Source organism: Rhinopithecus roxellana, chromosome 12, assembly GCF_007565055.1.
Source record: "Rhinopithecus roxellana isolate Shanxi Qingling chromosome 12, ASM756505v1, whole genome shotgun sequence".
Classification (NCBI taxonomy): domain Eukaryota; kingdom Metazoa; phylum Chordata; class Mammalia; order Primates; family Cercopithecidae; genus Rhinopithecus; species Rhinopithecus roxellana.
Window position 1 is genome coordinate 15,957,819 of NC_044560.1, and position 15,786 is coordinate 15,973,604.

Genomic DNA, 15,786 nt, shown 5'->3' on the forward strand with positions numbered 1-15,786 from the left:
TAAGTAGCTGGGACTACAGGCCAGCACCACACCCAGCTAATTTTTGTATTTTTACTAGAGATGGGGTTTCACCATGTTGGCCAGGCTGGTCTCGAATTCCTGACCTCAAGTGATCTGCCCACCTCGGCCTCCCAAAGTGCTGGGATTACAGGTGCGAGCGACTGAGTCTGGCCTATTCTTGTATGATATTTCAACATTGTATAATATTTTATTAGTTTTACGTGTATGTGGGGATTGTCACAAGAGAGTGAAGTCTGAAGAACTGGTCAAAACGATTTTTTTTTTTTTTTTGAGACAGAGTCTCACTCTGTTGCCCAGGCTGGAGTGCAATGGCACAATCTTGGCTCACTGCAACCTCTGCCTCCTGGGTTCAAGCGATTCTCCTGCCTCAGTTTCCCAAGTAGCTGGGATTACAAGAGCCTGCCAACACGCCCGGCTAATTTTTGTATTTTTAGTAGAGACAGGGTTTCACCATGCTGACCAGGCTGGTCTCGAACTCTGGACCTCAGGTGATCCTCCCGCCTCAGCCTCCCAAAGTCCTGGGATTACAGGCGTGAGCCACGGTGCCCGACCACAAGATGCTTTTGTACTTTTTAGACAACAATAAATTTGAGAAGTCACAGGACAAGGGATATTTAGCTAGGGGCAGTAAATTTCTAGGTGAGTGATGAGGAGATATTTGAGGTGGAACTAGTGGAAAATAGGGGTTACCTTGGAAAGTATATTTATTCAGGTCCGTTGCAGCCCCGAGTTCCCAGTCTCTGGTAATCAGGGCTATTTTTTTGCCCTGGTATAGAGAGGGTATCCCTCACAGAGGAATCTTGATGGCTTGCTGCAGGCTGGAAGAGGCAGGTCAGTTCGCCCTTTCTGAAACTACAATTTCTCCAAGGTTTCCAACTCAAAATGATCAAGATACCAATTTGGCACATTGGCATGTCCTTCACTCCTTGAGTTTCTTCATCTATAAAATGGATGGAGGCCGGGTGTGGTGGCTTATGCCTGTAATCTCAGCACTTTGGGAGGCGGAGGTGGGCAGATCACCTGAGGTTGGGACTTTGAGACCAGCCTGGCCAACATGGTGAAACCCCGTCTCTACCAAAAAATACAAAAAAGGCTGGGCGTGGTAGCTCACGCCTATAATCCCAGCACTTTGGGAGGGCGAGGCGGGTGGTTCACCTGAGGTTGGGAGTTCGAGACCAGCCTAACCAAATGTAGAAACCCTGTCTCTACTAAAAATACACAATTAGCTGAGCGTGGTGGCGCACGCCTGTAATCCCAGCTACTCGGGAGGCTGAGGCATGAGAACTGCTTGAACCCAGGAGGTGGAGGTTGCAGTGAGCCAAGATCGCATCACTGAACTCCACCCTGGGCAACAGAGTGAGACTCTGTCTTAAAAATAAAGATAAAGCGGATGGAGATAATGATAGTACTTCCAGTACAGAGTTGTGAGAATGAAATACCATAATCCAGGAAATGTGTTTAGAGCACAAATGTTTTGTGGTTATAGTTTAGTAGCTACCCAGAGTGAGCAGCCATAGCCTGGGGTTTCTTCTGGTCATACCCTGCCAGGAAGAGGAGGTCTCCTTTGTTAACTCTGACTCCCCTGAGATCTTAGCATTGTTGCCTCCATCAGTTTCATTGATACTTCCTTTCTGTGCTGTCTTGTTCTGTGAGGTGGTCCCTGTCATCTCTCCACGCCCATTTCCTGCTACCCTGGGCCCCACACATCACTTGCAGTTAGCTAAGCACCCCTTGCTCTCTGACATCTCTGTGTCTTTGCATATATCTGCTTAGAATGTCCGTCCCTTGAGTTGCCTAGCAAAACCCTATTTGTTCTCTTTAGCGCAAACCAGTCACCACTTGGGTGAAGCATTTTTCCCACCTTGAGGCAGATTTAATCTCTCCTGTTGCCTGTTGTCTGTACCCCTATCACAGCTCAGATCACTCTGCATTACAATTACTTATGTGTCTTCCTCTGCCACAGACAAGGTGTTTCATGAGAGTAAGAAATGTATCTTATTTATTCTGTGCCCCCTACCCCAGCATCTAGCACAAGGGTTGGTACAAGTGGAGGTTGAGAGATGTTTAGTGATAGAATGAATTAATGGATAGATAGTGGGTGTTGGCTTTTTGCCAGCATCACGGGTTCTAGGATATTTGAATGCCCCAAGGACAGGGTGGGGTTAATGCAGGGCACAGCATGCGTCAGCTGTCTGACTGCTTAATAGGCAGTCAACAATTTGGCTACTGAAGATAGAGATAATGATGGCAATAAAATGGTTCTCTAGGCTGACCTAGAGCCACAGCCACTCTCCTGCTTTCCAGTGAGTCATCCCTGGCTGGGCCTGAGGACAGGAATCATGGCAGAGAGGTAGATGGTCAGTCAACAGTGGCTGAGCTAGCTGCAGACCGCCTGATCCTGGCCATGACTCACTCCAGCTTGTGCTGCTGACAAGAACCCTCCAGAATTACACAGGTTTGAGTACAAGTCTCAGCACAGGCCAGGTGCGGTGGCTCACGCCTGTAATCCCAGCACTTTGGGAGGCCGAGGTGGGTGGATCACTGAGGTCAGGAGTTTGAGACTAGCCTGGCCAATATGATGAAAGCCTGTCTCTACTAAAAATACAAAAATTAGCCAGGCTTGGTGGTGGGCGCCTGTAATCCCAGCTACTCGGGAGGCTGAGGCAGGAGAATCGCTTGAACCTGGGAGGTGGAGGTTGCAGTGAGCGGAGATCGTACCACTGCACTCCAGCCTGGGCAACAAAAACAAAACTCCATCTGAAAAAAAAAGAGTCTCAGCACAGACAGTGATCAGCCCAGACCTTAAGTTACATACCCATCTGAGCCTGTTTCCTCCTCTTCCCTCACTGGCAATGAGATACAGATCCCAACCCAGGATGCTGATCATGGAGACATTCTTCCCCACTTTTGGAAAGCCTACAGTTTCATGGAGAAAGCACAATTCCCCTTACTACATTGTACCATAATTATCTCTTTAGTTTTGCCGTATTTGTCTTTATTTTCCTTGCACAAGGCAAGGAAGTAGGGCACGGGGAATGACTCAAGAAATGCAGACAAGAAACAGAAGTGTAGCTCCCCAACCATGTGGACTGGTAGGGAAGAAATTTGAAAAGGATCAAGGTAGATATTTTTCTTGTTGTTTTTTTTATTCGTTTTGAGACAGGGTCTTGCTCCATTGCCCAGGTTGGAGTGCAGTGATGCTACCATGCTCACTGCAGCCTCCAACTCCCACCTCAAGTAATCTTCCCACTTCAGCCTCTCGAGTGGCTGGGACTACAGGCATGAGCCACCATAACTAGCTTATTTTATTTTATTTATTTATTTATTTATTTATTTATTTATTTATTTTATTTTATTTTTTTTTTTTGAGGCGGAGTCTCGCTCTGTCGCCCGGACTGGAGTGCAGTGGCCAGATCTCAGCTCACTGCAAGCTCCGCCTCCCGAGTTTACGCCATTCTCCTGCCTCAGCCTCCCGAGTAGCTGGGACTACAGGCGCCCGCCACTTCGCCCGGCTAGTTTTTGTATTTTTAGTAGAGACAGGGTTTCACCGTGTTAGCCAGGATGGTCTCGATCTCCTGACCTCGTGATCCGCCCGTCTCGGCCTCCCAAAGTGCTGGGATTACAGGCTTGAGCCACCGCGCCCGGCCTTTATTTATTTTTTTGAGACGGAGTCTCACTCTGTCGCCCAGCCTGGAGTGCAGTGGTGCAATCTCGACTCACTGCAACCTCTGCCGCCCCAGTTCAAGCGATTTTCCTGCCACAGCCTCCAGAGTAGCTGGGATTACAGACATCTGCCACCACACCTGGCTAATTTTTGTAGTTTTAGTAGTGACGGGGTTTCACCATCTTGGCCAGTCTGGTCTTGAACGCCTGACCTGGTGATCCCCTCGGCCTTATTTTTTAATTTTTTTGAGATAGAGTCTCACTCTGTCGCCCAGGCTGGAGTGCAGTGGTGCGATCTCGGCTCACTGCAACCTCCGCCTCCCAGGTTCAACCGATTCTCCTGTCTCAGCCTCCCAAGTAGCTGGAATTACAGGCGAGTATTGCCATGCCTGGCTAATTTTTGTATTTGTAGTAGAGACAGGGTTTCACCGTTGTTGGCCAGGCTGGTCTTGAACTCCTAACCTCAGGTGATCCGCCTGTCTTGGCCTCCAAAAGTGCTGGGATTATAGGTGTGAGCCACTGCGCCTGGCCCCTAGCTAATTTTATAATTTTTTGTAGAGACAGGAATCTCACTACATTGCCCAGGCTGATCTTGAACTCCTGGGCTCAAGCGATCCTATCACCTCAGCCTCCCAAAGTGCTGGGATTACAGGCATGAGCCACCAGTAGTGCCTGGCAAGGTAGAGTTAATAAGGGAAGCTATCTGGATGATGGAAAAAATTAAATAAGTTGAGGAAAAAAGCCTAGGGTTGGGCATAGTGGGGAATGCTTCCTAATGGTTGTTCAGGGCTAGAGAAGGGGAAGGGTAAGAGGTGGGAAGATCCAGCTTTTTTCAGAGGTGGGAGGATTCAGAGAGGTGTGGCAGTTAATTAATAGAGGCAGAAACTGGTAGGGCATAAAAGACGTAGAATGACCCTAAATCCCTGAATCTTCTGGATTTGGGTCCTATGTGGGAAACAGGGCTTCTGCTCTTGAAAGAGTGGTTTCATGCGTCTACAAGGTTACACAGGGTGATGTGTGCCAGAGGGATGGGGAGGGCAGGTCAGAGAGAGGCCCGGGGGCCTGAGGTCTGAGTTTGGGGCATCTGGTGGGAGGTGGGGGGATGCAGGACTTGTTCTGGGCCCTGAAGAATGCCTTTATTGGGGATTTGATTAGATCCCAGCTGGGGACAGTTGTTGAGCTGAGAGGAGGATGGACATTGAAGTCACCACGGGGAAAGAGGATGAATGGTTAGTTGGGGTCCCAAATGGCAGGCAGAGCAGTTGGCCTGGGCTCACAGGCTCTGAGAGGACCCTGAAGATGTGCAGACACAGGTCTGCCTACTTAGGGGGCCACTTTTCCCTTTCCTGTGACACGGGGAAGATGAACACACTCTGGTATGGGGGTGTCTCCACACTGTGTGCCCCACCCTCAGGTGCAAGGGTGCGTACTTGTGCTGTGTGACTGTGTCGGGGTCTGCAGTACGTTGCTGAGTGACTGTATCCGGGCAGTGCTTTTCTGGGCTGTAAGTGGGTGGTTGGAGAGTCTGTTTTCTGGGTCCGTGTAGGCGTGCCTGAGTTGGACATCTTAGTATGTGTGTGTGTTGGGGGGGGGTCCAAGTTGTGTTGTTTGTATTTGTGTGAGATCTCAGCTGTGTTTTTGTCTCTATCTGGTGTCTGACTTGTGAGTGAGAGGCTGGGCAAGGGACAGGGTTCCCCTTGCTGCTGGCACTGGGTCACCATAATGGGTACGAGGCCAATCAGCTGTAGTCCTAACCTGGGGGGCTTAGAGAAAGGCCTGAATGATGACGCCTAGACTCTTATCCCCAAGTGAATGGCCTCTTATTGAGCAATCATTAACTTGGCACCTGTGAGAAGAATCCAAACTGTTATGGTGAAGGGGGTGGGGACTGGTCAGGGCAGGACTTACCGCCGGCGAAAGGGGGAGGCCAGAAAATCCTATAGGCATGTGTGTTGTTATCACTCCTTCCTGCCCACCCTTTAGGTCACTCACCCTGACCCATGGCGATTGGGTCAAAATATTTAACAAACAGGGAGGCACAGACATTGACCAATCAGAATAGACACAAGTCATATTCTGAATGGAGCAGTCAGGGAGGTCATGGCTATGCCAAGAGTTGCCTCTTTAGTTGTTAGACAGTGGGAATGTCTGGGAGAAGAATCCCAGGAGAGGGGCTAGGGCAGAGGGGCAGGGAAGGAAAGTTGGGAGGCCTCAGGGCGGTGGCTATGATCCAAGTGTCATGGAAGGGTTTCAGACTTAAACAACTGATGTAGTCAAATCCTGGTGGTCCAGCTAGACCTTGGTCTGCTTTGGCCTTCAACTAGTTGCCAGGCCAGCCCTGGGTGCCCTTGTCCCTTCCCTTTGGGAAAATAATGGACCACCATCTTTTGTCATCTGCAGGAATGGGGGAAGTGAATGATCTTAAACTGCAGAAATGGCAGTGACTTTGTCTGTTTCCATTCGGGAATGGACTGCTTCCTGGTTGGCTGTGATTGGGCTTTAACTGTGGTGAGAGGGCGCATGAAGTGGGTAGGAGCCAGGAGAGTGGTTGGTGAAGGGTTTGGGAACAGGAGAGCAACCTCCTTCCCCTGAGGATAAAGGCAATGAGGTGATGGGATTGTGAACTGATACTGTTCCCTGGAAAATTAGCTCCAGCAACCCTGTGGATTTTTTCCCTTGGGCTACCTCTGATAGGAGCAGGATGGGCCCTGGAGGTGAGACAGTCCCTTCTATATGCACAAACGACAGTATCAGCCTCCAAGTGTTTCATACCTTTTATTACAAAAATCAATAACTTAATTCAGTTCTGTATAAAGTCAGTAGGACTTCTGGTCCAATGAGCAGCCTAAGCTTTCATTCCCATCCCAAGAAGGGACAGGAGTCTTGGCCCAGAGGCTGTGGGGACCACCAAGAGCCTTCCAGGCAGCTGGAGCACTGTGTCCAAACCAAGGAAGTCCAATGTGGGGTGTGGCTGAGTGAAGGGCTGTTCCTAAAGAGCCAAGTGCTGTCTATACAGCCTTGCCCCCTCCAGGAGCATTGGGTCACCTCTGGGGATGGCCAGGCTGAATCAGCACTGCCAGCCTCTGCCCACCTGATCTCTGCCTGGGCTGCAGCCGGTCACCTCAGCAAGAGCATGTCCCCAAGAAGGCCAGCGATGTCAACATCTCCAATGATAGGGCGAAAGAAGAGGTCCCCAAGCAGGCTGGTCGGAATGGACTTGAGGGTGGAGGCTGTGAGGAGGACACGGGCAAGGCGGCCTTGGGCTGCTGGGCACCAGGGCTCCAGGACTTCACACAGCGCCCAGTGAGCTTCCTGCTGCAGGTGCCCAATGTGGGAGGCGGCTTGGAGGCCTGGCACATCTGTGGGCAGAGAGGGAGAAGAGGGTTGGTGAGCACCCTACTCCCAGCCACCAAAGGAAGAGACTGGCCCAAGATCTGGGCCATCAGAGACACCCCTCTGCCTCCTTTGCTTGGCCTTTGAGGTCCCACTACTACCTCCTCCTTTGGAGGAGGTAATTTATTTATCAATTTCCATTGTAGTCATCCATCCATTTATGAAGAGGCAGTGTGGAGTAATGGTTAAGAATCAGGTTTCCTGGGTATGAATCCCAGTACTGTCACTTAGCTGGGTGACCTTGGGCAAGTAACTTAATCTCTGGGCTTCAGTTTCTTTATCTGTAAAAGGGGGATAATAATATTAATAGGACCTATCTCCTAGGCTTTTATGAGATTTAAATGAACTAGTATATGTAAAACCCTTAGAATAGGGCCTAACATATGGTAAGTGTGATGAGTATTTGCTACTATTATTACAATTAATTACTATGATTTATGCGTGCCACAAGGGACTCCTGGGGAACGCTCATCTCAGATGCTCTCCAGATTACAAAGAGCACTGTCTCCATCTGCCACTCTCCTGGCCGAATTCCATAAAGACTCCCTTCCTGTCCTCCCTACACCCCTTTCAGTTCTCTCTTCTATGTGATCTTTCTGAACCCACAGAGGAGTTTTAGCTCTAGAGCTTCACCATGCAGCCTTCCTTTGAAGATGTGACTGAGACACAGCTGTGTCTGCCCACCCCACCTCCCCCCCAGCCTTCTCTAAAGGTCAGAGCAAATTTCTCAGGCAGAGTGGCAAGGGCCAGGCTCTGGAGTGAATAGACCTGAGCTGCCATCCTGGTCTGTCCCTACCTGGCTGTGTTACCTTTAGCTAGTCACTTAGCTTATCTGTACCTCTTCTGTGAGATGGCTATTTGATGAAAATGAGGAACCGGCCAAGCACAGTGGCTCACTCCTGTAATCCAGCACTTTGGGAGGCCAAGGCGGGTGGATCACCTGAGGGGTCAGGAGTTCAAGACCAGCTTGACCAACATGGCGAAACCCCGTCTCTACTAAAAAATACAAAAATTAGCCGGGAGTGTTGGTGGCACCTGTAATCCCAGCTACTCGGGAGGCTGAGGCAGGGAAAATTGCTTGAACCCAGGAGGCAGAGGTTGCAGCAAGCCAAGATCGCGCCACTGCGCTCCAGATTAGGTGACAGAGACTCTATCTCAGAAAAAAAAAAAAAGAAAATACGGACCCAATGAGATAACAGATATCAAACCCTTAGAAGTTACCTTCCCTGGCTGGCCCCTGCGTCAGCCTTGCCCCCCACCCAGGAGTGTCTGGGAGCTCACCAGGGTTGAAGAGGATGGTCCCTTTCAGGCAGGCATATTCCTTGGGGCTCAGCTCCAGGCCCCAGAAGGACTCCAGACAGCATTGAAGCCACTGCACCGCAGCCAGGGAGGGCTGGGGTCTGTCCAGTGGCTGGCCACTGCCTCCACTGCTGCTGGGCTCCTCCAGCAGAATCTTCTTGAGTATGCTGGGCACCGGGGCCTCAGCCACTTCAAAGGTCACAGCATCTTGGGCCAACCCAAGCAGGAAGAGGGGGCCCCAGCAACCCTGCAGCAGCCGCCGCTGGTCCTGGGGAGGCAGCTGCCAGAAGGATGGCAGGTTCCTGAGGAAGGCCACTGTCTTGGCCAGAACATCGAAGGCCTCCCGGCAGGTGCGATGAGGTGCACATAGCTGGACGGGCCGGTGCTGCCTACATAGGCAGCGGCTACGGGGTCCGGGGACAGCCCTGAGGCTGGAGCTCAGAAGTGCGTAGAGAATGGCTGGGCGGCTTGCTGCTCCCTGGCATGGGCAGGCCCCTGGTTGGCTGGTGCTCATGGTTGGGGATCTGCCCTTACTTCCAGCTCTCTGGCCCTCTGTTCTGCGCTGTGGGTGCTATTTATATTCCCAGTGAGTGGAAGGGGGGGAATGGCCCGACAACCTTGACTCCAGAAGTCATGTTCATTGAAAAAAACACACAGACACTGCCCCTGGCAGGAATGGTGGGGGAGGGGGCATTGGGAACCCCACGTGGCACTGATATCACTTCAGTCAATGAAGTGGCTGCTGCAGGGCACAGGGCCACCTGCCGCTCACTCAGCTGCCCCTTATCGGATGACTCAAGTGGATAAACAAGGTCATTAACCCAGGCTGTACCAGGGCACCAAGGCCCCAGGTGCACAATCAGCAGGTGTCCCCATTGGTGCCTGCTCTTGTGTGCACAAAAGACTAGCGCTTTCGCTAAGCCAGGAAGTCAGCCCCAGAGCTGGGTGGGCCTTGAATGCAAGGCCCGACCTGGAAGTGCCTTATCACTAGCTTGTTTGCCTAACCTTGGGGCCCTGCTTCTGTTGTCGGCCAGGAGCAGGCTACAGGGAAGGGAGCCAGGACCCTGGGGGGGCTGGGAGGACTTTGCCCGCTGTCCAGTCTCGGAGGCCCCCTTCCACTGATTTCAGTTCTGGGCCCCCTGCAGGAATAAGGTCCTTCAGAATCCCTATCCCCTGCCTGATTCCTACCACTCCTGAAAGTCTAGTTCTGCTGAGAAGAACTCACAGAATTATAATAAAAGATGGTTACTAGCCGGGCATGGTGGCTCATGCCTGTAATCCCAGCACTTTGGGAGACCAAGGAAGGGGGATCATTTGAGGTCAGGAGTTCAAGACCAGCCTGGCCAACGTGGCAAAATCCTGTCTCTACTAAAAATATAAAAATTAGCCAAGCATGGTGGCATCTGCCTGTAGTCCCAGCTACTCTAGAGGCTGAAGCAAAAGAATCACTCGAAACTGGGAGGCAGAGGTTGCAGTGAGCTGAGATCATGCTGCTGCACTCCAGCCTGGGCAACAGAGCAAGACCCTGTCTCAAAAAATATATATATATATATGTGTGTGTGTGTGTGTGTGTGTGTGTGTGTGTGTGTGTGTCTGTATATATAATGTGTGTGTGTATATATATGTGTGTGTGTATATATATGTGTGTATATATATATATGTGTGTGTGTGTGTGTGTATGGTTGCCATTCTCTGAGCACCTGTTATGTGTCAGGCACTTCCCACTCTAATATTGGCAGCCTCCTTCTAAGGCTAGATTCTTACTTTGTGAGACTAAAAAAGTTAAAGTGACTTGCCCAAGGTCATCCCACCAGGAAGACCAAGCCCAGATCTTGCCTGACTCCAAAGTCCTTGTTTGTTCCCCTGGACCCACTGGCCCAATTGCACAGCCAGAGCCTGAGATTCTCAGAGCTTGTGGCTAGCTGCCCCCACCTTGCCGCTGCCTGCTTTGCAGACGTTGCCTACTTGTGATCTGGGCAGAAATGTTGCTCTGCTGCCATGTGGCTCCTCTGTCCTGGGCATCTTTCTCAGATGGTGGAGTACAGGGGATGAGAGAAGGTGGAGAGGCCCTTGGTTGTGTCATGTTCCTGGACCTTGGCCAGTCCAGCGTGGCAAGCCTTCTGCTGCATGCTGTTGGGCAGCCTGGTGCCCTGGGTAGGGAGAGAGAGGCTCTGGCATCACCAGCCCTGGCATCTGCTCCAGAATCCATCACTTTTCAGTTGTGTGACTTGGGTTGATCCTTGAAGCTTGATGAGCCTCAGAAGCCTCACTGGGACAATAATGCCTGCCTCTAGGGCTGCCATGGGGACAAAATGAGGTCCTGGTTGTTAAATTCCAAGTAGTTTCTGGCATATGGTAGGAGGATTTTTCTGCCCCTTTCCTCTATGGAGCTCAGCGCCAGTGGACAAACAGACACATCTCTTTCATTTGATTATTAGTCTTAATCCTTAAATTTATAAAGTTCCTTTCATGTCTTTAAATCTCACTGAATCTTCACAGTGTTCCCTTGAAGCAGACTCGAGTCAGACTGGCTGGGTCCAAATACTGCTTCTTCACTTAGCTGAGTGACCTTGGGCAAATCACTTTCTCTTTCTGTGCCTCAGTTTCCTCATTTTTAAAATGATGACAAGAATGTCTAGAGGTGGATATTGGTTTTATGGGGCCTGACGGTTACGATTTGGAGGATCCTCTTTAAGAAAAGAATACACGGCCGGGCGCGGTGGCTCACGCCTGTAATCCCAGCACTTTGGGAGGCCGAGACGGGCGGATCACGAGGTCAGGAGATCGAGACCATCCTGGCTAACACGGTGAAACCCCGTCTCTACTAAAAAAAATACAAAAAAAACTAGCCAGGCGATGTGGCGGGCGCCTGTAGTCCCAGCTACTTGGGAGGCTGAGGCAGGAGAATGGCGTAAACCCGGGAGGCGGAGCTTGCAGTGAGCTGAGATCTGGCCACTAAACTCCAGTCTGGGCAACAAGCGAGACTCCGTCTCAAAAAAAAAAAAGAAAAGAAAAGAAAAGAAAAGAATACACACCCTGGTATGGTGGCTCACGCTTGTAATCCCAGGACTTTGGGAAGTTGAGGTGAGAGGATCGCTTGCGGCTTCAGGAGTTCAAGATCAGCCTGGTCAACACAGTGAGACCTCATCTCTACCAAAAAAAAATTAGCCAGTGTGTGGGGCATATCTGTAGCCCTAACTACTTGAGAGGCTGAGGCAAGAGGATGGTTTGAGCCCAGGACTTCAAGGCTACAGTGAGTTATGACTGTGTTACTGCCCCCCGCCTTGCTCTAGACAGAGCAAGACTCTGTCTAAAAAACAAAAACCAAAACAAAACAACCCCGCCCACACACACACACACAAAACCTCCCCCCAAAACCTGAATATTTATATTTATTTGGTCAATGGGAACCCTTTCAAGCTGGGGTCCATGTCATTTTGGCCTGCTTCCATAATTCCTGGACCATTTGCTTTCTGGTATAACAAGATATCAACTTTTCCAGCCGCTGGAATCAACCAGTACTCCAAAGAGCTCTGATTCAATCTTTTAGTGGAAAATAATATTTAGAAAGCATGAAGTAGGCACTAGAATCATACTAAAAAACCTAGAACTGGTCGGGCGCGGTGGCTCACACCTGTAATCCGAACACTTTGGGGGCTGTAGTGGGTCAACTGCTTGAACCCAGGAGTTCAAGACCAGCTTGGGAAACATGGTGAAACCCTATCTCTGTAAAAAATACAAAAATTAGCCAGGCAGGTAGTGCACACCTATAATTCCGGCTACTCGAGAGGCTAAAGTGGGAGGATCACTTGAATCCAGGAGGGCAAGGCTGCAGTGAGCTGTGATCATGCCACTGCACTCTAGCCTGGGCAACAGAGTGAGACCCTGACTAAAAATAGATAAATAAATAAAAATCAGGCCAGGCATGGTGGCTCATGCCTGTAATCCCCAGCACGTTGGGAGATCAAGGCAGGCAGATCACCTGAGGTCAGGAGTTCGAGACCAGCCAGGCCAACATGGTGAAATCCTGCCTCTTCTAAAAATACAACAATTAGTCAGGCGTGGTGGCACGCAACGGTAGTCCCAGCTACTAGAGAGGCTGAAGCGGGAGGATAGCTTGAACCCGGGAGGCAGAGGTTGCAGTGAGCCGAGATCGTGCCACTGCACTCCAGACTGGGCAACAGAATGAGATCCTGTCTCAAAATAATAATAATAGTGATAATAATAAAGGGCTGGATGTGGGGGCTCATACCTGTAATCCCAGAACTTTGGGAGTCCAAGGCGGATGGATCCCCTGAGGTCAGGAGTTCGATACCAGCCTGGCCAACATGGCAAAACTCCATCTGTACTAAAAATACAAAAATCAGCCGGGCATGGTGGTGCATGCCTGTAGTCCCAGATTTTCAGGAGGCTGAGGCAGGAGAATCCCTTGAACCCATGAGGCAGAGGTTTCAGTGAGCCGAGATTGTGCCACTGCAGTCTAGCCTGGGTGAGACACAGTGAGATTCTGTCTAAAAATACTAATCATAAATAAAAATAAATAAAATAAACCATCTGGGCATGGTGGCTCAAGCCTGTAATCCCAGTACTTTGGGAAGCTGAGGCGGCCAGATCACTTGAGGCCAGGAATTTGAGACCAGCCTGGCCAACATGGCAAAACCGTCTCTACTAAAAATACAAAAATTAGCCAGGCATAGTGGTGCATACCTGTAATCCCAGCTACTCGAGAGGCTGTCAGGAGAATCGCTTGAACCCGGGAGGCGGAAGTTGCAGTGAGCCAAGATCCCACCACTGCACTCCAGCCTAGGTGACAAGAGTGAGACTCCGTCTCAAAAAAAAAAAAAAAAAAAAAAAAAAAAAGAAGAAACCAGAATCGTTCATTGTTATGAGGGTCACTACTCCCAGTCCCTCCTAGAGCTAACGAATGTGTACACACACACACACACATTTATAATTATATTTATTTCTATAATTACACATACTAAACATGAATTCAGACTATCATCTCCAATTCCAAGCTCATATCACAGGGTTCATTCTAGTTTTTGCCCCTTGTGCATTTATACCTCCCGTCTTTCACACTGAGCAATCTGGTGTCCATTATTCTTTCTTTCTTTATTTTTTGAGACAGGGTCATGCTCTGTCCCCCAGGATGGAGTGCAGTGGAGTGATCTTGACTCACTGCAACCTCTGCCTCAGGGTTCAAGTGATTCTCTCTTTTTTTTTTCTTTTTGAGACGGAGTCTCACCGTCACCCAGGCTGGAGTCCAGAGGCCCAATCTCGGCTCACTGCAACCTCCGCCTCCCAGGTTCAAGCAATTCTCCTGCCTCAGCCTCCTGAGTAGCTGGGACTACAGGCGCCTGCCACCACACCCAGTTGATTTTTTGTATTTTTTAGTAGAGACGGAGTTTCACCATTTTGGTCAGGCTGGTCTTGAACTCCTGACCTCCTGATCTGCCTGCCTCAGCCTCTGAAAGTGCTGAGATTACAGGCATGAGCCACTGCACCCAGCTTTTTTTTTTTTTTGAGATGGAGTTTTGCTCTTCTTGCCGGGGCTGGTGTGCAATGGCACGATCTCAGCTCACTACAACCTCCACCTCCCCAATTCAAGAGATTCTTCTGCTTCAGCCTCCCAAGTAGCTGGGATTACAGGTGCCCGCCACCATGCCTAGCTAAGTTTTTGTATTTTTAGTAGAGATGGGGTTTCACCATGTTAGGCAGGCTGGTCTCGAACTCCTGACCTCAGGTGATCCACCTGCCTCAGCCTCCCAAAGTGATAAGATTACAGGCATGAGCCACTGCACCCGGCCTAAGTGACTCTTCTGCCTCAGCCTCCTGTGTAGCTGGGATGACAGGTGCACACCACCATGCTCAACTAATCTTTGTGTTTTTAGTAGAGACGGGGTTTCACCATGTTGGCCAGGCTGCTCTTGAACTCTGGGCCTGAAGTGATCCACTTGCCTCAGCCTCCTAAAGTGCTGGGATTACAGGCACGAAACACCACGTCCAGCTACCTTTTTTTTTTTTTTTTTTTTTTTTTGAGACAGGGTCTGGCTTTGTCACCCAGGCTGGAGTGCAGTGGCGTGATCACAGCTCACTGCAGCCTTGACCTCCCAGGCTCAAGTGATTCTCCCACCTCAGCCTCCTGAGTAGCTGGGATTATAGGCTCCCACTGCCACGCCCCGCTAATTTTTAAATTGTTTTGTAGAGGCAGGGTTTTGCTATGTTGCTATGTTTTGCTAAGTGTTGGGATTACAGGCATGAGCCACTGCAGCCGGCCCAGATTTCCTTCTTGTTCCGCACATAAACTTGTTTCTCTTTCACTGCTCACATACTTCCAGGTGTCTTGGGAATCATTTATATTGGGATAAGACTTCTGATCCTGTGCAGCAAGGCTCATGAGGTACAGCAAATGGTAGGAATATTCCTGGAAACCCTTTCCACACCAGGACAGCTCACAGTGACTTAACTATACACAAAAGTGACTGCCAGCCACCCAACTATATCCCATCAAATCAATCCAGACTAAATGTATCTCCAACTCAACTTTCCCTTAGCTGGATCACCAAATCCTCATGGTATCTCGGATATCACCTGATTCAAGGGAAAGTGGGATAGAGTGGGAAGAAATGGGAGTCTTAACCAATTGCAGTTTTAGAATTTTGCTTTTGCAAGTTAAAAGAAAAAAAAATGTATGTATTTGATGCTATGAAGACATTGCTGGGGTTGCTCCCAGTGCCTAGGATGGGCCCATGCAAGTTCAAGGCCCTTCCTTAGCTTCACAGAAAATCTGCCTCTGCTAGTGCCCTTCCTAGGTGGTGTTTGTGAGGTTCAAATAATGTCTGTATGAGGACACAAAATGCCTGGCACACAGCAAGTGCTCCATATGGGATGGCACTTGTCATTTCGATTGCTGTTGCTATCATCATCATTTTCTGGAAGAGGAAGCTGAGGAAGAAGAGACCCAGAGAAGAGAGGAGACCCTTCTGCTGGGCTGGAAGCTAGGTCCCTGGGTTCTTTTTGTTTTCCTATCCCAATAAATCAGTGTCAGGTCCCTGGGTTTTAAGTCTCGAGTTTTTTGCGCCGTGGGGAACTGTGGTTTCTGAGCCCTGTGTGTGGCCTGAAGGCCAGGGTGTCAGTCCTGGAGTCCCTGCAGGTTGAGGAAAGTCCTTGTCTGGGCTGTCTACAGCCCAGAGCCTGACTGGGACCATTTGATCAGAGAGGTGGAAAGTCTCGGTGAGGGAGACGGTCCATCAGCTGCCCTTGGCCCAGGCCCTGCCCTCAGTCTGAAGGGGGAGACACAGCCTGCCCAAGAGCCCTCAGTCTGAGGGAGAAGACAGGAGTCTCTAATCTAAAGGGCGAAGTCTCTAGTCTAAAGTGGGGAACACACAATTCCAACCACAAGAGAAA

The 15,786-nt window shown here is 49.9% G+C and overlaps 1 protein-coding gene across 1 annotated transcript; it reads right to left on the minus strand.

Moving 5' to 3' along the window:
* Nucleotides 1-6,445: 6,445 nt before the first annotated feature.
* Nucleotides 6,446-9,020, minus strand: NR0B2 (nuclear receptor subfamily 0 group B member 2). The gene is made up of 2 exons (XM_010380395.2): nt 8,359-9,020; nt 6,446-7,043 (listed from the first exon to the last, which is right to left on the minus strand). Exons 1-2 carry the CDS (start codon nt 8,888-8,890, stop codon nt 6,802-6,804), a joined length of 774 nt encoding a protein of 257 aa, XP_010378697.1. The 5' UTR covers nt 8,891-9,020; the 3' UTR covers nt 6,446-6,801.
* Nucleotides 9,021-15,786: the final 6,766 nt, after the last annotated feature.

Coding starts and splice junctions, on each gene's coding strand:
- NR0B2 (XM_010380395.2), bottom strand. CDS start 8,890: ATGAGCACCAGCCAACCAGGGGCCTGCCCATGCCAGGGAGCAGCAAGC. Junction 7,044..8,358: donor GACCATCCTCTTCAACCCTG/GTGAGCTCCCAG, acceptor CTCTGCCCACAG/ATGTGCCAGGCCTCCAAGCC.